Source organism: Pan paniscus, chromosome 9 (assembly GCF_029289425.2).
Source record: "Pan paniscus chromosome 9, NHGRI_mPanPan1-v2.0_pri, whole genome shotgun sequence".
Classification (NCBI taxonomy): domain Eukaryota; kingdom Metazoa; phylum Chordata; class Mammalia; order Primates; family Hominidae; genus Pan; species Pan paniscus.
This window is the reverse complement of record NC_073258.2, coordinates 114,462,333-114,487,382: the sequence shown is the minus strand read 5'-3', so window position 1 is coordinate 114,487,382 and position 25,050 is coordinate 114,462,333. Positions and strand designations below refer to the sequence as shown.

The 25,050-nt window shown below is 39.7% G+C and overlaps 1 protein-coding gene across 2 annotated transcripts in view; it reads left to right on the top strand.

Annotated features, from left to right (window-relative positions):
- ZW10 (zw10 kinetochore protein) overlaps positions 1-11,117 on the top strand; it is a 40,960-nt gene extending 29,843 nt beyond the window's left edge. For both annotated transcript variants that reach the window (XM_003805479.4, XM_008971764.3), the window contains 7 exons: positions 265-503; positions 2,536-2,607; positions 4,926-5,095; positions 5,914-6,044; positions 6,606-6,737; positions 7,487-7,689; positions 10,490-11,117. In XM_003805479.4, coding sequence (XP_003805527.1) covers positions 265-503; positions 2,536-2,607; positions 4,926-5,095; positions 5,914-6,044; positions 6,606-6,737; positions 7,487-7,689; positions 10,490-10,610 — 1,068 coding nt within the window. In that variant the 3' untranslated portion in view covers positions 10,611-11,117. The remainder of the gene's footprint in view (positions 1-264; positions 504-2,535; positions 2,608-4,925; positions 5,096-5,913; positions 6,045-6,605; positions 6,738-7,486; positions 7,690-10,489) is intronic.
- The last annotated feature ends 13,933 nt before the right edge of the window (positions 11,118-25,050 follow it).

Below are 25,050 nucleotides of genomic sequence, written 5' to 3'. Positions count from 1 at the left end.
CGCCATTCTCCTGCCTCAGCCTCCCGAGTAGCTGGGACTACAGGCGCACGCTGCCACGCCCGGCCAATTTTTTGTATTTTTAGTAGAGACGGGGTCTCACCGTGTTAGCCAGGATGGTCTCGATCTCCTGACCTCGTGATCTGCCCGCCTCGGCCTCCCAAAGTGCTGGGATTACAGGCGTGAGCCACCATGCCCGGCCGTGTGCTTATATTTGAATTATTCTGAAAACAATATATTTTCTGTATTTTTGTGTTTGAATCTTAGATTATTCCTGATTCTAAGATAAATGTGCCGGAGTTACCCACTCCTGATGAGGATAACAAACTGGAAGTACAGAAAGTATCCAATACTCAGTACCACGAAGTGATGAATTTAGAGCCTGAAAATACATTGGACCAACATTCCTTTTCCTTGCCCACATGCCGTATCAGTGAGTCTGTGAAGAAATTAATGGAACTCGCCTATCAGACTTTACTAGAGGCAACAACCAGTAGTGATCAATGGTACGAATTCTGGGTTGTGTGAAAATGGCAATGACTTGGTTAAATGCATATCTAACTAGATGTTTATCAGGAAAATTAGCTGGAATTCTTTGGGTTTTCATATCCTAGAAGTTAATGCTTTTTCTGGAAAAAAAAACAAAACAAAAACCCAGTGCATCACACAGATTTATGTCTATCTCTGACTTTTATTTGCAATAGCATAGATGTTTGAGCAAGGTGTAGGAAGTAGGTGCACTTGTATGGATGGACAAATTGATTTTTTTGACATTAAAAATTGTTAATCACTTTTTAACAAAAAGTTCTTCAATTGTTGTTGAATTTTTACTTTTTATTTGAATTGAATGATATTATATGAGAAAACACATGCAAAGAACTTAGAATCCTACCTGGAAAATGATTAATACTCAAATGTTTATTATTGTGTTGGCAGTGGGTAATAGTTATATCTTCTATTCCAGCTTGCTCAGGCTCTTTAGCTTAACATTCTTTTTACCTTTTGAAACCCAGTCCCTAATTCATTTATATTTTAAATGTTTATATTTGAAGCAATAACAATTTGTTAGGCAGCCAAAGGTAGAAGGAAAAGAATGGAACATGCCAAAGATCTGGCTTCACTCCTTCAAGATGACTTCTAATCTATATTGCATTCACGTTACCTTAAATTCTACTCCATTATCTTATATGGAATCTGTTTTTGTTCAATAAGCTTCTTCCCTACTCCTAGACTAAATTGAGAAGAAAATGGCAGAGCGTGGACCAAGTTGATTGCAGAACAGGTTTATAAAAGCTTCTTTAGTTTGAATCTGCATTTAGCAATTTCATTCTTCCTATCCTCATAGAGAAAACAGTTTCAGTTAGGGTTTGGCCCAATCAAATTGCATCTTTAGATGGACTTCCCAAGTTCAATTTTTATCGTGAGATAACCTCTTTATTTTATTCTGCTCTAGGAAGAACATGTCTCCCAAGATACTTCCCTAGCTTTAATGAATCATTACATTCACATATCCATTCAGAGTTAATTGTAAGAAGGAAGAAATGAATATAGGAGTGACTGTTGGCAAAATGAATGTAGGACTGTTTCTTCACATGGCACTCTCCTGAAATATATCAGACCAGAAGTTAGAGATGAGGGCAATATTTCTTAAATTTTTTGGGAACACAAAACACCAAACAGTATTTGTATACTGACTATCTATGGACATTCTTTCCACTAAAAGTAATAGTTTTTAACAGGAAAAACAAAACCACAGCTACAATGCAACAACCCCCTTTTTCATTATCAAACTCAAACAGCAGCTCCTGCAGCGAAAATGAAATAATTTAATCAGGTATTATAATAATCAAATAGTAACAGGGTTTTTGGGTATGACTTATTTTCCTAAATATTTATGAAATCCCTGTAAGCTTTTAAGGTACGTAGCTTAAGATATTCTTATGTAGAGGTAAGTTACACAAACCTTATGTTTGCCTTTTTAAAGTGCATTTTAATAATAATCTGTAGGTGTTTTAAGGCTAGATTTAAAGGGCAAAAAATCTTGAGGGCTAGATTCTATCCTAGAAATGTTGATTCACCTCCTTGCATTGAGGTAAGAAGGAGAAAAGGTGAAAGCTGAAAGTCAGACTGATTCTAAAAGAACCAAGCGAGTGCTTTTATTGATACCTTGCCCTTTGCAGAGTGCGTCAGTGAGTAGGTGACATTTGCTTGAGGCTTAGCTCCATTTGTTACTGAAGGGATACTCTGGGTACTGGCAGAACAGAAATTGATAAATAGAAAAGAGGCTTTGGGTTGAATGCGGCTCTTCTTACAATCATTAATGCATCCAGGTGTTTGGAATTGTAGTCTGGTTAGTAAATACTGGTTGAGACTATATTTCCATCTAGATTAATGGTGTTTTCCAGCAACCAAGGCAGGTGTTCTGTGCAACTGTAGTTTTAGCTTATGACTCTCACTGAAGATGCACTTAGTTTAAATTTTTTTCTTGTTTTTAGTGTATTCTTAGGCATTTCTGTTAAGTCTATGTTTTCTTTTTAGTGCTGTTCAACTTTTCTACTCAGTGAGGAATATCTTCCATTTGTTCCATGATGTTGTACCAACATATCACAAGTAAGTACCACTGTATCTCATTTCTATATAATAATTGTATGTCTAAGATGTGGAAGTTAAGTTAAAACAAATAATTTTATATTCCCACTAAAGATATTTTGTTTACTAACATTCACACTAAAATGCAGTAAATCATTTTAAAACGCATATTTAAAGGATTTGGTCATTTATTACTAAATTAATTAGGGTATTATAATCTTGCAGTGTAGTTCATGATGCACATTTTAAAACTCAAAAGAACCACCTTGTTTTGCTGCTAAGCATTTTCAGAACTGCCTTTACTTAACTTTCAGCTTCTAGTTCAGTTTTCTTTATTTGAATTAAAATGTTTAGATGTTTTTCATAAATATCTTTGATAACATGTCAACAAAGCTATTCCTTAGCCAAGAACTCTGAATTTCAGAGACAAAAATCTGCCAGGCACAGTGGCTCACACTTGTAATCCCAGCACCTTGGAAGGCAGAGGTGGGAGGATTGTTTGAGGCCAGAAGTTCGAGATTAGTTTGAGCAACATAGTGAGACCCTCGCCTCTAATTAAAACAAAGAAACAAAAAACCCAAAAAAAAACAAAAGCTGTTTACTATTTAAAGTATTTTTTAGTTCAGATTTTTGAATATTGGGATGTTTTTAACTAGGCTCACCTGTTGTTTTTATTATAAAAGCTTATTGTGAACCTTATTAGTTTTATTTGTATTCTCTTTACTGTGGTTTAACATTCTTATTTCATTTTTTACTTAGTCAAGCAAAAGAAAAGAGAAAACATATTTGCGTTAGCTGACAGCCTTGTCCTTGGGGATTTAAAGACAGGAGTGGAGTTAGATTTGCCTCTCTTTCTCCTTTGTATAACCTCGGAACTTTAGTGTGCATCAGAATCACGTGGAAGTCTTGTTAAAACACAGATTGCTTGATCCATGCCCAAGGTTTCTGATTCAGTAGGTCTGGAATGGGGCTTGGATTTTTAGCAAATTTCCAGGTGACGCTGATGTTGCCTGTCATGGGACCACATTTTGAGAACCACTGTCCTTAGATAACGGTTCTCAGCTTTGGCAGTATTTTTATATCGTTTCATTTCATTTCAATTTCATTCCATTCATTTAATTTCATATTTTGAGACAGAGTCTAACTCTGTTGCCTAGGCTGGAGTGCAGTGGTGCAATCGTGGCTCATTGTAGCCTCGACCTACTGGGCTCAGGTGATCTTCCCATCTTAGCCTCCCAAGTAGCTGGGACCACAGGCACACACCACCACACCTGTCTAACATTGTTTATTATTTTTGTAATGATAGGGTCTGTATATGTTGCCCAGGCTGGTCTTGAACTCCTTGGCTCAAGTGATCCTCCTGCCTTGGTCTCTCAAAATGATGGTATTACAGTTGTGAGCCACTGCACCGGCCAGACTTTGGGCAGTATTTTAGAATAACTTATGGAGCTTTAAAAATATACATATTTACTTTCTTCCTAGGGCATTTGATTTATGTCTGATGTAAGACCCAGGTGTATTTTTTTCTTTTTTTTTAAGCCCCACAGGTGATTCTGATGTGTAGCTGGAAAAGAGGACTATCTTAGTTATCTTAGTTTGTTGGCTTCTGACTTGTATATCCTAGTTTTGTATTGAGTTAGCAAACTAGAAACTGTTAATTGAATGACTGTTAGTGGGTAGATAGCAGAAATATAAGACAAGATTTCTTTTCAAGCTGGGTAGATAAGACTAATATGTGTAGAAGAATTAAAGTAGTGATTTTCAATCCTGGATGAAAATTAAAATCACCTGGGAAGATTTTAAAACGTATAAATGCTGTGATTTCACTCTTAGAGCTTGGGATTTAATTTGTTTGGGGTAAAGTCTAAACATCTGTGGTTTTTAAAAATTCCCAGGTGACTCTAATCTAGTCAGTTTTTGAAAACTAGTGAATTAGAAAATAATTGAACACTTCATTATATGACGGAAGTAGGAATTTGGAGAAAGGTGAAGTAAACCTGTATTTCCATAGATGTATCCGTGTAAAATTTCAAGGACATTATTATGCATAGCTCTGCTAGGTTTTCAGTGCAAAAAGTTGACTCAGGCAAACATCTTGATTCCCTTAATCTTTCTTTATTGTTAATCACCAGGATAGTTTTATAAGATAAAATCCCATTCAGGCAGAACAGCCTCCCTCTGGGAGTGGGAGTGATGAGATTGTATCTTGTTATGTATAGCATTTAGAAACTAGACAGTTATTAAAGCCTAGAAATACATTAGAGAAGTTGTGACTTTCATCAACCCCAGCTTCAGTAACAGGTGGTTGCTTTGTTTTTCTACCCCTCCTTCTGGCCTAGGGAGAACCTTCAAAAACTTCCCCAGTTGGCTGCTATTCATCACAACAACTGTATGTACATTGCTCACCACTTGCTGACCCTCGGGCATCAGTTCAGATTGCGTCTTGCTCCCATTCTTTGTGATGGCACTGCTACTTTTGTGGATCTTGTACCTGGCTTCAGGAGACTTGGTAACTGATACTTTCAATGTAGGAAAGCGTATGGATTATGCAGCTTGTCAACATAGTATCTTTATAGTTTTTGAATGAGATAATTAGAAATTAGGTGGTGGTCCTGAGCTGTATCAGAAAGTGGGAGGGCATTTAATTTGCAAGTGTTTCCAGTTATATAATTTTATAAGGTGAGTGTAGTCTTTGTGGGAGACTTTTTTACTTTTTTGTAACATGATTTCATGGTACGTTAGAGTTCCAAACTGCAGTCCTAGTGTGCATTGAATTTGCCAGGTCAGGATTCACATAATAGGATTTATAATGTGACAATTTTGTTTGTATTGTTGGTAAGAGCTCACTAATGTCAGTGCTAGTTCTTTTGCAAAACCCCAAGACAGCTCCCCCATCTTACATCTCCCTTAGTTTTACTTGGGATTACTAAAAGTCAAAAGAAATGAAATGTGGAGTAAATCAATATGTTGATCATAGCAGAGAATCTATGTGTTTCACTTAGCTTTTCAATTCTTGATTTTTCCCTAGTTGGTATAGATACATCAGAATAATAAGTAGTTCCTTTTTCTATAGTAATTTTTCTTAGCTGACTCGGGCTCTAAGCAAACTACTGGAAAATATTATCTGGAGGATGGGGTTTGAGGAACGGGCTAATGTATTCAAAGTGATTGTTTCTAGTAGCTTTAGGGCAGCTTTATGATATTATCTAGCAATTATTTTTATATAGGCAGAACAGATACATGGTTTATGCATCTCTTGTCTATCCTGGTTTTGCAGTGTGTAATTGAGCAGCTTTTAAAATTTTTTATTCTGTTTTTCCATCATAGGGACAGAATGCTTTTTGGCCCAAATGCGGGCACAGAAAGGTGAACTTCTGGAAAGATTATCAAGTGCTAGGAACTTTTCAAATATGGACGATGAAGAGAATTATTCTGCAGCAAGTAAAGCAGTCAGGCAGGTAGGAGGCTCTTGCTAGCACTGAAATTTGTATTCTATCCTTAGATGCCTTTTTTTTTTGTTTGCTTTTTTAAAGCAGAAAACAATATGTAACAAGTACTCAGTTGATTCCCTGCACCCCCACCTTTGGAAAATCTAGATACCTTTTACGGTCATGTTTAAGAACTTTTTCTTCCCCTCTCCCACCAAGACAACACGAAACTATCTTTTCATTGACTCAATAATTGCAACTTGTTACCTAGAAAGTCTGTTGTGGCAAGTAGTTGATTCCTGAACTTAGATTTGGGAATTTGAAATATTGGCTTTTATCTTAATGCTCCCCTTTCTTAAGTGATTTATCTTTTTTGCTGCAGTTTTCCTATCCTCAGGTTGATGAGTCTGCTTTTCATCTACCAGGGATATCACTATGGTTAAATGTTCAAGAAGCATATATCCTCAGTTACTTTACCTCATTTTGGCATAATGCCACTTTCCCAATGAACTCACAAATGATAAATGTAAATCTGGAAAATATGAGTCACAGTAATCTTTCTTCCATGTAAATAGCTGTATTCTTCTACAGGTACTGCACCAACTAAAGAGACTTGGAATTGTGTGGCAGGATGTCCTGCCAGTGAATATATATTGCAAGGCTATGGGGACTTTACTCAATACAGCAATTTCTGAGGTCATTGGCAAAATTACTGCCTTAGAGGTAAGGGCCATTAGATGCTACGCCAGCCTTGAGATGCAATTCATGTCCCAGATTGTGACTTTGCTAAGAAAGTGATGTTGAAGAAATTGTTCATGTTTCATGTCTAACTCATGCTGTTATTTTTTTTTTCAGTGTTGTTTTATATCTGTTTTGCTAGAAACTGTTTAATCTCTTTTATACGACAGTAGGATTGAACTATTTCTCAGCCTACCATCTAGATTATAAATGAGGAAGTTAGAAACTGGGTAGTGGTCCTGAGATGCGTTGTATAGTGTAAAGTCATTTAATTTGCAAGTAAACTCAATAATTTGATTTAGTAAAGTGAATGCAGTCTTGTGCAGGTTCCATTTTTCCAACACACTGTTGCAGTTTAAATTTTACATGTGATTCTTCAGGAAAATTGTCTGGACTTGGCCAGCTGATGCCTCTAAATCATAGATTGACTAAATCCCTATTTGTAATCACATCCCCTGCTTTGCAACAAGCTGTGCGACATTCTATTGGAGAAACAGGCTCTTTCATGCAGGCAAACTAAATTACTGACAATCTGTTGAAACATATTTTGTGTCATTCTTATATAGAAGTATTGTCAGAGAACTGATGTAGTGTCTAGTAAGTTGTTCCAAATTGGTTGGAAAACATGTTGTAGCTGACCCACCTGGACAGCATGCATCAAAGATCTGCTGCCCTTTCCCCACTTCTGAGCTGGCCCAATTCTATTCTATTGTGTTTCCTCTGTGCAAAACCAGGACATATCTACTGAAGATGGTGATAGGTTATATTCCTTATGCAAAACAGTGATGGATGAAGGACCCCAAGTATTTGCACCTTTATCTGAAGAAAGCAAGAACAAGAAATATCAAGAAGAGGTTCCAGTCTATGTGCCAAAATGGATGCCATTCAAGGAATTGATGATGATGCTACAAGCCAGCTTGCAAGAAATTGGGGATCGGTATGTATAACCCTTCTATAGAGGCATATAACTCTCCATAGCTACAAGAGAGTAATAGTGCCCTTGATAGCAGGGCTTTTCCCTGTTTCCTGATGTTAGTCATGTAAGACTTTCATATTGAGTAGCAGTAGCTGGGGCCTTTTCATGATCTATCATAATGCAGATCTCATTACCACTTTCCCATATTTGATAGCATAAAGACTTCTCATCCATATTATTTTGGTCTTGAGTATGTGGTTTGGCATGCTGTACAAGTGATCTGGCAACTGTAAGAATTATAGGCTTCTGACATCTGGATGGAAATTGTTGCTCACTTTAAGGAGCAGTGGATGCTTTTTTTTTTTTGAGACATGGTCTTACTCTGTCACCCAGGTTGGAGTGCAGTGGCTCAATCATTCCTCACTGCAGCCTCAAACTCGTGGGCTCAAGGGATCCTCCCACCTCAGCCTCCTGAGTAGCTGGGATTACAGGTGCCTACCACCACACCTGGCTAATTTATTTTATTTTATTATTTTATTTATTATTTATTTGTTTTGTTTTGTTTTAGAGACGAGGTTTCTCTGTGTTGTCCAGGCTGGTCTCAAACTCCTGGCCTCCCAAAGTGCTAGGATTACAGGCATGAGCCACTGCAGCCAGCCTGGATGCATTTTCAGAATTACTTTGATATATTAACAGAGAAGTGACTTTTACCTGTCTGAAATATTGAGCATCAGACTACTGTTTGATTGACCCGCAGTCTTTCTGCAGGGAGTGCAGTAGTTTTAGAGGTTAAGCACCATATACCTAGAAGGGATTCATCTTTTCTCAAATGTAGTGGATGATGTTTTCTCTCAACACCATCAGTTAATGTTGCTGTGCCCAGTGAGTGTATGCTATATCATATCATATAGTGTGCAGAGGCCGTTGCACAAAGCAGAATAGATGTGGGTCAGTTACACATCCATGGATGATTTTATATTGTCTTGGTAGATTATTGGTCAGTATGTATACCTTGCATAAAGGACTCTCTGTAGAGGCCTTAAGGTCATCTCCATCCCTATAGGTACTTGTCTATCTGCTTTAGCTTGGTTTACTACAATGTCTGGTTATATTAGACCAGTCATCCTAGATGTGTCTGAGTTGTTTGCTGCAAATATTAGTCAGTTGTACAATGTAAATGAGATCTCTGCTTGAAAAAAAATCACATCAGAATACCTCCAATCACATTTACTACAAAGTTTAGATTTATTCATTTATTATTTACAAGTCCTTAGCGGGTAACAAAGACACCTTTAAGTAATAGGCTCCAGAGGGCAGCAGATAAGAATTTTTCTTTCTGTTGTTAAAGGGCCTTCTTGCAGTCTAAGAATGATCATTAATTCCTTGTTATAAGAAAAATTATAACACTAGTACAACTCAACTTCTTTCTACTGCCTAGGAAATTTTTTCCCCCCAGAGATTTGTGTAAATATAAGGCTAAAGTTGTAAAATATACATATGAAGGAATACAGTAGATATACTCTGTATTTATAATGTAAAGAAAAAGAATAAATTTCATGTACCTATTACCTAACTTAAGAAAAATAATACCAGTATTTTGAAGACCCATGAATCCCCTTCTCCAAATGCTCTCCATGAGGGGTATCTTGACTTTTATGTTATTTATTTCCTTACCTTTCTTTATAGTTCTACCCCATTTACATGTATCCTAAATAACATAAAGTTTAGACTTGCCTTTTTTTGAACTTGGTATAAGTAGAATCATCTGTAACTTGCTTCTTTTGTTCAATATTATTATTATGTTTTTGAAATCTATTCCTTTTTTTTTTTTGAGACAGAGTCTCACTCTGTCGCCCAGGCTGGAGTGCAGTGGTGTGATATTGGCTCACTGCAACCTCTGCCTCCCACGCTCCAGCAAGTCTTCTGCCTCAGCCTCCCGAGTAGCTGGGATTAAAGGTGCCCGTCACCACATCCGCCTAATTTTTGTATTTTCAGTAGAGATGGGGTTTTGCCATGTTGGCTAGGCTGGTCTTGAACTCCTGACCTCATGTGATCTGCCTTCCTCAGCCTCCCAAAGTATTGGGATTACAGGTGTGAGCCACCACTCCTGGCCTGAAATCCATTCTTGATGGTATGTGTAGCTGCAGTTCATTTTCACCACCGCATCATTCCATTGTACAAATATTTCATAGTTTATTTGTCCTGTTTAGTCTCATTTTCACCAGTATTTGGAATTATCAGACTGGAAAGTTTCAGCTGATCTAATTGGCATGCAATGATAGGTTATTGTCATTTTAATTTGCATTTCCCTAAATTCTAATGATGTTGAGCATCTTTTCATTGGTCATTCATGTTTCTTCTATTATGTAATGCCTGTTCATATTTTTTTGCCCTTTATTCTAATAGGTTGTTTGTGGTTTCACTATTGATTCATGGGACTTCTTTATATATTTTTGTACTAGTCCTTCATCAGTTAAAATTGGTTGCCTGTGGTTACTTTGTAATACAGTTATAAAGCCTAAGGCATGAGAGTATGGTCATCATTATTAGTTCAAAGAGGCCTTGGTATAGAATAAGGGAGAATAGTCTCGTATTCCTCACTTGGTCTCTTCATCTGGCTGTGCTGATAACCAGTTGTAGTGGGTGAGCAAAGAGGTCAGACACATTGAGGGGCAGTTCTATAAAGAAGAGGAAAGATGCCCAGGATTTGTTTTATTTCCATTTCAAGCAAATAAGCATTTGGATCAAACAGGCAATTTTTAAGTCTTGCTTATACTTCAGAGACCTAATAGGAAATGGAACTCTATCTTTCGTTTTGCAGGTGGGCAGATGGAAAAGGACCCCTGGCAGCTGCGTTCTCTTCCAGTGAAGTAAAAGCTTTAATTCGTGCCTTGTTTCAGAACACAGAAAGAAGAGCAGCTGCCCTTGCTAAAATTAAATAGCTCCATCTTCTTAAGAAAGCTATGTCTTGAATATGTGGATTCTTCCCTTGGCATAATTACTCCCTTAAAGACTTCTTTGAATCGCCCATTGGTTTTGGTGAACCAGTACATCTTGGAAGTTTGACTTTACAGAAGAACGTCTTACCTCCTGGCCTGTATGAGGCTTTGTTTAAGAACTGTTTATTAAGATAAATTGTCAAGTAAAGCACCTCAATTCATTGACTTTCTAGCCATCTTCCTTTGATTAGCTAACAAACTGTCAGGCAGCATTATTTCATGCTGCTTCCAGAGCCCTCTGGGAGCTATATACATTGTAAATGCAGGCCCTAGCTTTGGAGCGAGGAATTGGGAGATTCCAGGAGTCAGGGTAGAGAATTTCTGAGCAAATCGGAGATATTTTAGGGGTGTGGAGGAGGGGAAGGGAGGAATGGGGCACCATATTTGGCCTTACAGGAATTAAGGAGACTTCCTGTAATATTTCTTTCCAATAAATATTGCTTTTTACAATTAAGGGTGAGTGTCTTTAATAACATGGGAGCTTTGACAAAAGAGACCAACGAGATTTCTTACATTCTATGCCATCCTTTTTATTGAGGTATATGACCGTCACACAGGACTCACTGACTGGTCATCTTCATTCATCATAATACTACCTGATAATTTCTCAGAATTCTTGGGACTCCTAGGACTTTGTTTAAGCACACATTTTTGGCACTTTTTGCTATTTCAACTAAATTTTATTTTCTTGGTTGGACTTTTCCTCCTTCTCAACACTGTTTCTTTATCTTGTCAAATGGCAAAGGTCTTAAATTGCCAATGTTCCTTTGGAATGTATGTGCCATGACATGCTGACTCTGGTCTTTATAGCCTAATCCTTTATTTGGTGGACATAGGTAATCCTTCAACTCAGCTTTTTGTGTTTTTAACTCCTTGCAGCCATTGGAGGAATATATTATGTTAAAGTTATTCTGAACCTGTCTAGGACTCTGGATTGTATCTCTTCATACTGAAATACAATTTCTTATTCTGAAAAGAGGATAAGGGGTATGACCTTTAGGTCCTTTTGAGGTAGGTGCTGTCTGAAGAAAGTTGCTAATACAAACCTGGCCAACATAGCGAAACCCCATCTCTAGTGAAAATACAAAAATTAGCCGGGCATGGTGGTGGGCACCTGTAGTCCCAGCTACTCGGGAGGCTCAGGCAGAGGAATTGCTTGAACCCGGGAGGTGGAGGTTGCAGTGAGCAGAGATTGCACCACTGCACTCCAGCCTGGGCAACAGAATAAGACCCTGTCTCCAAAAAAAAAAAAAAAAAAATTGCTAATCCAGTGGGTGTGCTTCCTTAGTCCTCAGCCTTGCAGGCAGACGGTCCTCCATTTCCTTGCAGACATGGAACAAACTGTTCTTCCTCCTGCCCTTAACCTTTTTCTTAGTTCTGGCTCGGCCCCTTTAATCATGTCATTCTGGTTGCCTAGTCTTTCTTTTTCCTGTTTAAGGGTCATACAAGAACTATTAAGAAAGAAGACTGGTTTTCTTTTTGTGAAATAATTCAGCTGTGGTTAACAAGAAGCTATTTATCTATATTCTGCATGTCCTATTATGAGAACGCAGAAAAGAATTGTCTGAATCAGCTTTGTTTTTTTGAGGAACAAAGAAGTTGGCTTTGTAAGAGAGGAGGAAGGGCCCATTTTCGCAGGTGAAGAAAATACCCATTTTTGAAAATTCATGTAATTTCAGGTAGCATTACTTTTCTCAGCAATTGAGAGAATGGGGAACTAAGGGTAGAACTGAAATAAATGCATCACAGGGCTATTACACAGAACAGCAGATTTCTTTTCTTCATAGAAGCTATTCCTGACAGGTACAGCAATTTGGAGGTAGGATCTCTTGTAACTGAAAACCATGCTTTTCACTCCTTCCTCACAGTAACACAGAAAACTGCATTGCAGCTCTTCTTAGCCTATGCAGATGCAGTCCCTCGGGACTGTTTCACCTAATGAATAGTTTATACTAGGTTGGTGCAAAAGTAATTGCAATTTTTGCCATTAAAAGTAATGTATTATGGCACATGGAGTAGGCAGACCCTATCCTCTTCCCTGGTCAAGGCAATTGATAGCTGATGGTTAAGTCCATGTTCATTCTGGTTAGAGATGAATCATCTAATTGAGCATGTGGAAGTTGGCATGGCAACTGTTACATGACCCTTGAGGGTACCTGTTCTGATGGGGAACCTGAGAGTTCCCTGGGATCTTGAGGGTACCTGTCCCACCTGGGAATCACACTTTCTTTTTTTAGGAAAAGTGTGTAGATTATGGGAGAAGGGGAACTGTAAGGGGCTTGACTCAGTGGATCTATGGGCCAAGTAGAAGAAACCTCCTTCCTAAAGAGCAACAAGAACTATATAAATGACTTTGAGAGATGAAATTCAAGAAAGGTTTCCCAAAGGAAAGTTTTTATTAAAAGGGCAAGTGTGCAAACAGTGTAAATCCATGCAATTATTTGATAATGGTTCCTGTTTCTATGTGGATCCCGACTTGGTGACCTGTTTTATGGTCAGTTTTGCAAATGCATTTCTCTCTGAAATGGAGATCCTCCAGATGGCACTCTTACCTCAGCCTGGGAGCCTCACAAAACATCTAGACCTGATCTGTGGAAATGCAAGCCAGAGAAACCTGACTGTTTTACCCTGAGCTTATATTCTGACCTTGGTCAGCTCCGGAAAGGTCATCCATACTCTGAACAACATCTGTACTATATGCTGCAGCACATTGCTCAGCAATCACTTGTGAATAGATCAAACAGTATTTTCTTTCATTAATAACACTGTTAAAGGAGTTTTGGATAATCCCTTTCTCATGCTTGCAAATACTTATGCTGTCACTTAAGGCAATGATTCCCAGCTTTTTGGGGGTGGGTTTTATTTTATTGTTTATCTGATTTCCCAAGATTTTGTCCGTCTTCTGAAAGTAGAATGGTACACACAAATATGTGAGGATGTGTGCGTGCACACACACACACACACGATATTTTTGTGATAAGAAAACCAGCTCAAGGAAGTAATTTGTTCAACTCCATAGCTGGTTTGTGGAGATGTGTAGGAGTAACTTCTTAGCCATGGGACATAGCTGTCAATGCAGGGAGGGATAAGCCTATTGGAAATTGTCTCATGTACAAAAAGTCTTGGCACCAGGTAGTTCTAAATTGGGTTTTGATGCCCACATTCTCCCTAATCACAAAACCAATTTTAAACATTTGTTATGTGATAAGTTTCTCTTAAAAATAGGCATTTTGCCAAAGCCTAAAATTTCCAAAAAACTACAAAGTTCTGGTTTTGAGAAATTTTCCAATTGTTTAATAGTTGAGACAGAAATTCCTCACTTTATCATGAAGAGCTTGGTTAAGAATTTTGTGATAATCACAAGCTATAGCTGGAAATAGCCTTAGATGTCTCAAAATCAAGTTATGAAATCTCTGCCTAGAAGCTGGGGAGGAGGGCAATAATTCTGATGAGCTATGTATAAGTTTTTCACTCCTCTTCAGAAATTGGGTGCCCTAGTTTTTTTGTTTAGCTCACGAGAGTAGGGTGGGAGTAGTTGGGTCTTAGCTACTCTAGCTATTGAAGAAGACAAGGCCAAAGACACCTACACCCTCCCTTGCCACAGGCTTCTAAGTTGTTCTTAAACTTTCTGCATTCATTCTACTTACATTTATTGAGTGCCAGGCATTCTAGTCACTGAACTACAACCAAAAAAACCAAAACAAAACCTCAAAACAAAAATTTCCTGTCCCTCTGGTAATTTAAATTCCAGTGATGAAAGATAAACATGAAATATATATATGTGTATATATATATGTGTGTGTGTATATATATATGTGTATATATATATGTGTGTGTGTGTGTATATATATATATACGTTTGAAGATGATAAGCGCTAGGAAAAAGTAAGCATACAGTGATGAGGATTAGGAGTTCCAGAGAAGGTGGAGCAAAGGGGCGAGCTGCAGTTCTCCATAGGCGGGGCAGAGTGTATCTCCTTAAGAAGGTGAGTAAGCTGTGTGGATGTCTGGGTGGAGACAATGCTAGGGAGAGAGACCAATTCTTGCAAAGCCTGGGGTGAGAGGAGCATGTCTGATGAGCTCAGGGAATAGCAGAGAGTGAGGGAGCAGGTAGGCAGCAAGGATGCTAGAGCAGTAACAGGAAGAGAGGAGCAAGATTGTGTCAGGCCTTACAGACCAGTGTAAGAATTTATGTTTTGTTTTGTTTTGTTTTTAAACTCCGAGTTAAATGGTAAACCCTTAGTAGCTTAGGAAAAAAAAAAAAACACTAAAAAATGGAAACATAAAAGTAGAATAGTATGGTGAACCCGTGTACCCATTACTCAGCTTCAACAATTATTATCACGTGGCCAGTCATGCTTCATCATGCTTATCCTACCTCCCTTCCCCTGAACCCACAAACACAGCAGATTGTTGAAGCAAAGGCCAGGCAGTGTATTTGAAACTCAGGACTCATTCCATAGTCTGAATGTTGTTTCCTGTGCAGTTTTCTCTTGTGGCATCCTTCTTTCAGCTTTCAGCTCTTGTCATTCCCCCTTGCCTCTGCTCCCAGGAGCTGTCTTCCTTCCTCCTCTTGCCCCCAACCGCACTTCTCCACTCAGGCTCATCCTAGTATCTCCACTCCACTCCCATTCCCTGAACATTCAGTATTAAATAACAGACACCCCCAAAGCAGCTGACAGCTGACTCATGCCTCCACTTCCCCTTTGTCTGCTCCTTTCCTCGGCCTCAGCCACTTGCTCTACCTAACCCAATCCCATAGCTTCTGGGTGTTCAAAATCTGCATGGGAGGCTTTCCTCTTACTGATTGTTTGATCAGAGAGTATATCCCTTGTGCTCTTAGAACCACTTTATCTGGGGTTACTTTCACAGAGAATCCCAGAAGGCATGGTTACCCAGCTTCACCTACTGAGTCCTAGGACTTGATGGCGGCTGGAGTCTGGGACTGGCTTGGTTTAAGGCAGAGCTACCCCTTCCCTAAGATCTGTCTGAGTGGAATGGTCGGTAGTGGAGCAGCCACTGGCTGGCTTCTGTTTCCCATTCCCCATTCCCTGCTTTAGAAATGATGCTTTAAAAGAATATGAATCGTTTCTATTTGCATGAAGGGTTCCATTTATGCTTGATTACCATGCAGGATGATAAAAATTATGTATAACATTAAGTGTGTCATTCACTATTATAAATTTCATTTAATTTCAATACTAAGTTCTGTTCCTAAACACAGTCTAGTTTGCCATATCTGTATCTACATTATTGCTTAAAACTAAAAAAATTAGAACTTTTGCTTACCAACTATTTATGTAGCAGTCTGTTCTAAGATCGTTTGTAAAATTGGCTTCAGTTGCATTGGTCTGAAGTCACAGTAGATCTTTTGCCCCCTTTTTGAAAATTAGAGTATTTGCTCATCTCAAGGACTATGTAACATGGTTTTGTTATTGCATTTGCAGTTTCTTTTATTTGTAAGTCCCATAGGATATAATTTCTCTGGGTCTGGTATTGTGAACTCACTGAAAACCTAGGTTCTCTTTTCCTATTTTATTTATTTATTTATTTATTTTGAGACGGAGTCTTGCTCTGTCCCCCAGGATAGAGTGCAGTGGCACGATCTCAGGTCACTGCAACCTCTGCCTGCCGGGTTCAAGCAATTCTCCTCCTTCAGCCTTTTGAGTAGCTGGGATTACAGGCATGCACCACCATGCCCAGCTCAGTTTTGTATTTTTAGTAGCGACAGGGTTTCACCATGTTGGTCAGGCTGGTCTCGAACTCCTGACCTCGTGATCTGCTCGTCTCGGCCTCCCAAAGTGCTGCGATTACAGGTGTGAGCCACCGTGCCCAGCTTCTTTTCCTATCTTTTCATTTATGTTAGGCTTCATTTTCCTCTCAACTACATTTGTTCTAGCCTTTTCAAGTTGAAGGTCATTCTCTATAGAGAATATAAAAGGAAAATACTGCTTGAGCCCTTCAGCTTTCTGTCATTAAAACTTTTTTATTTAATTTAAAACTTTTTTTTTTTTTTTGGTAGAACTGGGGTCTTGCTTTGTTGCCCAGCTGGTCTTGAAGTCCTGGCTTCAAGCAATCTTCCCACCTCAGCCTCCCAAAGTGCTGGGATAACAGGCAGTGAGCCACTCTACCAGGCCTCTGGCATCTCCTTTTTTTTTTTTTTAACATCAAGTCATCAACTTCAGGCATAATCTCTTTCTTGTTCCTCTTCTTTCACTGACCATACTCCCTTCTCCCACCCCAAATTCCTTGAAATAATGCTTTTCTGGCCTTTGATTTTCCTGTTATTAATTTTCCACGTTCAGGCTATTCTTATAGTTTTGCTTACGAAGGGACTGTTTGTTGTCTTGTTTATATTGTCATAGAATGTTATAGAATTTATTGCTGGTTTCCACCTGCAGCTGCACTTCTGCTTTTTATTGTATCATCATATTTTATTTTATGGTCATATTTTCCATTTGAAAACCTCCCTCCTCACTCCCCTTTTCATCCATAGTACGATGTTTTTCTATGACCGTGAGATTATTCTTGGCATTTTTCTGTGCTCTTTGAAACGTGGTTTTCTAAAGCCAGGGCCTATGCCTACGCCACATCATGTCTTCCTCACCTATTGTAAAATTTGCAATATTTTGCTAACTGATATTTTGGATAAAAAATTCCCTCTCCTTCGATTTTCTGAAAGGTGGTTATTAGCAAGGCAATTAAAAATCACATTGGACATTCTGATTTTTAGCAGAGTGGGACCTCTAGCTAACTGTGGAGAACTGAAATCCTCTATGTCAATTTTTTGTTAATTTAAGAAAAATATCAGCCACCTCTTCTAGCTGGCTGGGTGGTGCCGCAGTACATGCATATGGAAGTATTAGTTCTGATTCTTTTTTTTTGTTTGTTTCTAATCACCCCGAGTGCCTGGTTGTTTAATGTTCACTTTATGAACTTGTGAGAAATTAACTTGGGATCCCTGAGAACTCAATAGATTCTTAGTTTTTATTTGGCTTTTTTTTTTTTTTAACTAATTTCTGCCAGCAAAGGAGTAAGAAGGAAAGAATAGTTCATTTAGGAGGAGAAGCAGACCTATATGACAGCGTTTTTTTGTTTTTTTTTTTTTTTAAATAAAGACAAAGTTATGGTCTCATTGAGAGAAAATGTTATTCTTCCAATGAAGCAAAGATAGCAAACACCTTCTTTTTAAATTTGCGATGAAGTTTGCTTCAGAGTATAAGAAAAGGGCTCCTGAGAAGCCCTTATTCTTAGTTCTCTGTTTTTTAAAAATCTAATCTTGGGAGAGATTGTTAGGAGCTGTGGGCGGAATATGTGGGGATCAAAAAAGGAAGGGGAAAAAAGGCACAAAGGAGCTTGTTCTGATCCTTTGTAGGATTTTTGCTGTGGCTACCTGCTCTACAGGACTTAGATAAGCAGACAGGTGAAAGAGGCAGTGTTAGGGGGGTGAAGCGGGCTATGGGGTCGTGCTGACTGGGGTTTCATACCTAAGTCGACATTTACTTAGCTCTGTGACCTTTGGCCAGGTACATATTCTCTGTCAAGACTCAGAATCTTCATTTGTAAAGTGAGGATAATAATATGACTCAGAATATGAGCTGATTAAGTGAGGTAATCTATGTAAAACACGCAGCACAGGGTAGGGATCATAAAGTCAACTCTGTTCAGCACTTAAAGCTCAGCACACACAATGCAGAATTTAATAACATAGGCAGTTCTCCAACTAAATTGGAGCTCCTTGGAAGGCAGGAATAACGTCTAATGCTTCTCTTGTTGTAGAGCTGGGAAGAGTAGCTTAATAAATATGGGCTGATTTGAGGTCACTCCATACAATGTGTGGCAATGCAGCCCGAATAAAGAGAAAAGAACGGGGGTCCCTTTGTGGTGTGAGCTGGGGCATCCTTGAAAGTAACCCACGAGAGCTCCAACATGAGAAGGATTTGATTTTGGGTTCCAGGAGAGCTTCCCTTGGCTGTACGGATATTTATATTTGCATATCTATTTAAAAACCTGTGTTTTAAAGAATTCATACCACCAGGAGGCACAAATCACCTCCAGTTTTTGTTATTAGAACACTTCAGCAATAACTGAGGCCCTGACAGCGTCCCCAAAACACCATCAATTTCTGCAAGACCATTAAAGAACCAAGTAAAGACCCAGCCATCCCAGCCTCTTGGCATTCGGTGTATTTGATTTACATTCTAATTCTTTAAAAGTTAGGCTTCAGTTCCGATAGGGTAACTTCTAAGTGGAGTGGGCAGTTAACCAAAATAGCCAATTTCCCCACAATTCTGGACAAAATAGAGCTTTATTGTCATGGGAGGTATTTTCCATTTGGTTTTATTAGGATTATTACCATTTTTGAGTGCAAATAGGAGAGCTTAAGTAACAACCTTTTTTTTTTTTTTAAAAACCAGGCAGTGCAAAAAGACAGAAGTGCAGTTTTTGTCTCAAAGTCTATATGGCTGTCTACAAGAGTGAGCATGAGAGTGAGGTAGTGAGAGGCAGGCCCTGAGGGCTGCTGAATGGACCATCCCCTCCTGGCCCAAGTTTGGCAGGAGAAATGGTGAAGAGGGACTTCTCAGCATAAAACTGAGGTCTTCAGTCAGAGAGACAGAGCAAGTGATAAATTAAGTGGAGCAGAAAGAACTGAGAATGGTAGCGTTCATCGTAACATGTACAGAATCCCCTAGAGGGCATGGCAGCCTCAGGCCAGCGTGCGTTTTGTAGTTATTTTACAAAAGTGACTCATGTTCATTATTGTCAGTATTTGGTAGGTGGTCAGAATTTACAGTGGTGACTATAACTGGTTGTGAGGGGCCTTATGGGACCTGGATCTACATAAGCCAAAGACTGTAGGTTTTCACATTTTATTCTAACACCCCTGTGAGGAAAATGTTATCATCTCTATTTTACAGAGGAGAAATCAAGGCACAGACAGGTTAGGTGTCTTGGCTGAGGACACTGTGGGTAATAGCAAGGTCAGGGTCTCAACCCAGGTTTGTTTGCTTCTAGAACTAATGCTCTTTTCATTGTTCTCACAAAAAGTCCTCTTTATCCAGGGCTCTTTCTGCCTTTTATACATCTCCAGATGTTGCTTTGCTAGGCTGCTGTAACAAAATACCATAAAGTGGGTGGCATAAACAACAGAAATGTATTGTCTTACAGTTCTGGAGGCTACAAGTTCAAAACAAGGTCTCTGAAGGATGGGTTCCCTGTGAGGGCTCAAAGGGAAGGCTCTGCTCCAGGCCTCTCATTTTTGGCTGGTAGATGTTCATCTTCTCTGTGTGTCTGTTCACGTGGCCTTCCCCCTGTCTGTGTCTCTCTGTCCAGATTTCCCGTTGTTCTGAGAATACTGATCACATTGGATTTGGGCCCATCCTCATGACCTTTTTTTTAAACTTGTTTACCTCTGTAAAGTCCCTACCTCCAAATAAGGTCACACTCTGAGATACTGGATTGAGAACGCTGACATATTAATTTTGAGGGGCACAATTCAACCCATAATACCAAGTAAATCTCCTATAGGTCACACACTCTGGCAGCTGTGCTTTAGACACTGTGTTTACATTGAAGAGACTTTTCCGATGGCCCCTTATTGTTTTTGTCCATGTTGTTTAATCTGTGAACTAACAGCCTTGAATTTAGTCACCTTCAAAGTGGGCCTGCTCACTGGAATGAGCGTCAGGTCAATAAAGCATTCAGTGGGCTCTAATTTAATTAGCCAAGTTACTGTGACAGCTGCCTTGTAACTGTGATTCACAGACGGGCAGAGAACAGAGACGGGACTGGCAGAGTTCATTGTTGATTCCAGGGATTGCTGATGCCGCCCCAGGCCCTAGGAACTTTGCTCCTGTTCTGGCAGGAAAACAGAGGGACGCTGAAGGGGCATTTAGGATTTTCTGTCCTGGATGTGTCTTTTGAGATTAAGTGGAAAATAGATTAAAAGTCAAGGCCCTGCGGCTTCATTCCCCTCTTTCCTCATCTTGCCGTGTATCAACTCAGCTCTCCCATAATTTAAAAGTGTCCTGAAAATTTCCTTCACTACAAACCATAGCCCGTACACTAGGTTTGTCAGCTGCTTCCATCCCAGCCAGCCAAGCTGGTAGAGTTCCTTCAATCTCTCCCTGCCTCCTTCTTCTAAAACCTAGTCCTTGACTCACCTCTCAGTCCCGGGAGCATTGACCTTATCAATCTACCACTGTTCTTCCCACAGGAGGGAGAGAGTTCTAGGTGTGCATTCAGAAGAACTAGATTTCATTTTTGGTCTGTCACTTACTGACCAGTGTCAGCTTGGACAAACCATTTAGCCTCCCTGCCCTCAGTGTGGTCACTAATCAAATGGACATAGGCATCCCTGGCTTGCTTACCTCTCAGGATGGTCATGAAGACAGAGTAAACCTCAATGGAGCTGCCCCTAGCACAAGCTGATGGAAAAACAAAGAAAACTGATTTTGCTTGTATTGTATTTACCATACGAGTGGGATCACTTTGATGTCTGTATGCTCTGCATGTATGTGTCTGAGTCAGACTGTGAATTCCAGGAGTGCAGAGCACTTTGTCCGAGGTCCAGCCTGCACTGTATGCAAACAGGTATAGAAGACTTGGAATGATTGATGAAAGCCAGTCTTGGAGAATAAAGAAAAGACCAGTAGGTGAAAAGGGGGTATCTAAGAAGATTGCACATGGAGTGACTTATTTTATGTGAGTCACAAAGGGTTTACACTTATGCCAGTCATTAAACATTGATTTAAAGTATTTGATAGCTATTATTTACCAAGAGCAGATGTTTAGGAAGTTATTTTTAATCAACTGCATGATTAATATTTTTTTGCTGCTCCTTTGTGTCTTAATTAAAGCAGATGAAAAATGTCTTGTGTATTTAATATTGACACCACTGACTGTGGAGATTTGTTCTCATAGTCCATAGTCAGCTGAGTATTTTATAAGCTTAAGTCTTTACATATAAACTTGAAAGGCTCCCAGAGTAACTGGTTTTTAAACAAAGTAAAAAACTGCTTTACAAAATGAGCAATTTTGGGGGGGGCATTTTAATTTATAGTATGTAAATTATAAACTTCATATTTTATCTCTGAGCTAGAAAAATAGTCTAGAAACAATGGATGGTTCTTTGTAGACTTAGAGATAATTTCCTAGAATACAACTTGGGTCATTTTTTTGTCTGTATATTGTAACAAGGGAAGCCTTGTGTTCCCTTTCTTCCTGGGAATGCACGCTCCCGCGTGGGAGGAGAAAGCTGCTTTCCCATTTCTCCCACTCTTTGTTGCTGCCATGGTGGCTGGTGCAGGGAGACTGCAGCGCAGGGACGGAATGGGGCTTTTGTTTTTGTTTTTGTTTAATTTGAGAACTATGATGTGCCATTTACACACCTAGGAAAGGTGCTAGGAATAAATATACCTATACAAACAGAAGCCATGAATTCTGGATTTGGGGAATGAGAGGAGAGGTTTTGGGATGGGTTGGTGTTTGAGCTGTGTCTTGAGGTACCAGCAATTTTCTAATTAGGGAAGCATGAGGGAAGGGCATTCTAGACTGAGAGCACAGCCTAAGCAAAGGCATGGAGGTGGGAGTGGGTGTTTGACTTGAGGAATATTCTAGAGCTTTTTTGCAGTTGGAACATAGAGTACAGGGAAGAAAGAGTGCAATGAAACATGAGGCCAAGAAGATAAGTTTGGGATTGGGTCATGAATGCATTGGATAATTAGCCTGAAGAATTTGAATTTGATCCTGCCAGCAATGGCGAAATCAGTGAAGACTTATGTAAGGAGTAGAGTGGCCTGCTCTGACCTGTTTAGGAAGGAAACCTGGTAGCCACATGGGGGATGGGTGGTGTTGGGGAGAGAAGGGAGGCAGGGAGATTGTTGGCAGTGGGGTGAGGGGTTGGGGATGGAACTTTCCTGAATGTGCAGGAAGAGAGAGGGGAGGAAATTGAAAACAGACCAGCATCTGCACATGTCAGTTGATTGATTCAACAAAACTTTATGGAACGCTTGCCATATTCTGGGCACTGTGTGCAGTTGAGGCTACAAAGATAAAGAGGACAGAATGTCTGCTCTTGAGAACTTACCACTGACTGAGCCAAACACAGTTAACCCTCACCATGTACCATGACATGGTGCATGCTTTTCCAGAGGGGGCTATACAGTGCGAGGGTTGCCTTGGGCACTGGGGAAGGGAGAGGGACATTTAAACTGGGTCTTAAAGGATGGTGGTGAGCTGATTATGTCTTTAGGTGGCTTATTAAAAATGGTTTCCATTCTTCTGGGGGCAAAGACTGATCTTTACTGTGGCACTAAAGGCCCTGCTTGTCCTGGCCCATTCATTGCCCCAGCCTCTGTTCCACCATCTTCTCTTTGCTGTCCTGCTCTGCTGCTTCCAGTCTCTTGGAGGCACCACATTCTCTCCTGACACAGAAAATTTGCCTTTGCCTTTGTCTGGAGCTCACTGTCCTCTCCCAAATTCCAGCTGAACCTGCCTTCCTTGAGGAAGTCTTTCTTGAGTCTTTAGACTCAGTCAGACTTCTGGTATGTACTTTCTTTAGCACCTTGTACTGGTCTTTCATAGCACTTTATCAAAGTCATAAACTTGCATTTATGTGGTCTTTTGTTTCATGAATGTCTCTGCTCACCATTGTGTCTTCAGTGTTGGACAGTGCCTGGCACATAGAATATTCTCAATAAATATATATTGACTGACTGCTGGAGTAAAATAACTAAAGAAGGAATGTGATATTGTTTGGCTCTGTGTCCCCACCCAAATCTCATGTTGAATTATAATCCCCAGTGTTGGAGGTAAGTCCTGGTGGGAGGTGATTGGATTATGGGGGTCGTTTCTAATGGTTTAGCACCATCCCCCTAGTGCTGCCTCGAGATAAAAGTTCTCAAGAGATCTGGTTGTTTAAAAGTGTTTAGCACCTCATCCTTTACTCTCTCTTCCTCCTTCTCTGGCCATGTAAGATGTGCCTGCTTCTCCTTCACTTTCCACAATGATTGTAAGTTTCCTGAGGCCTCCCCAGCCATTCTGCCTGTACAGCCTACAGAACTGTGAGTCAATTAAACTTCTTTTCTTTATAAATTACCCAGTCTCAAGTAGTTCTTTATAGTAATGTGAGAACAACTAATACAGAAGGGTATTTCAGAAATAGGGAACAGCATGAGCAAAGGGGCTGTGGCTTATTTTGGGGATATTCTAGGAACAACAAATGGCTGGCTTATGGAGGGGGCTAAAGATGAGGACAAAAGGTATGTTGGGTACATAGAAAGAACCTTTCATGCCATGCTAAGGACACCTTGTTCTTCTGCCATCAGCGACTGCACTAGAATTGTTGGTTTGATTGAGTTAGACTATAAGCTCCTTGAGGGTAGGTGATGGGTGCATCAAAATTTCAGAAATCCCCACTAAAGAACTTATCCATGCAACCAAAACCACTTGCTCCCAAAACTATTGAAAAAAAAAGAATGTGATATGCTAATCAAGGCAGCTCACTACTATATGAGACCACACAATTTTCCTTTTCATTTTAAATATACTTTAATCCATTTTTTTGGTAAAATGGCAACGGTCACTCGGGGTTTGTTCACTGTCTATAAATATGCAGTCAATGGTCTGGATCTGGAATAAGTTAACTGGATCGAATATTTTCCTAATTTTTCATTCCTTAAAGCTTTTCTCTTCTTAGACTTCTGAATTATTCATTTCTTCATTGAGAAAACCACTCTCCAGAAGGTAGGATGGAAAGAGTGTATGGTCGGGCCCCATCAGGCTGTGGGATGACAGCAGAGTGTCTGGTGGCTTAAACTAACCCAAACGGGATGACACAAACTGAACTTGAAGGGGCTGGGGACTTGTTTGAGGGGACTGGGGTATTGTGGATGCAGGAGGACCTTACTACGGGTAGAGACTAGATGATAATGAGGGACACATTATTGATAGAGATGAAGACAAATGGGGAAATAGCATGGGACCAAGGGCAATGTACAAAGCTTTCAGATTCTCAATTTTTCATCTCCCCAGATCCATGCTCTCTCATTACCACCACCTGGAGCACCAACTTCCAACATTTCCAGAGAGAGAGAGAGAGATATTACAAGAGGTTCATGTGATTATGGGGGCTCTCTAAGCAAGTCAGAAAGTGCAGGGAATCAGGATGGGGAAGGTCATGGGCAACCTTGAATCCACAGACAAGGGCTGAAGTTGTTGTTCACTGACAGATAGGAAGAGAAGATCATGAGCAGGATGGAACTCCATAGGCACTGGCCAGAGCTGTGGTCCACAGGTGGAATTTCTTCTCTTCAAGCCTGTCTATTCAGTGAATACATGACTTGTGTGGCATGTGGGATGAAAACAGGAAAAGATCCTGGAC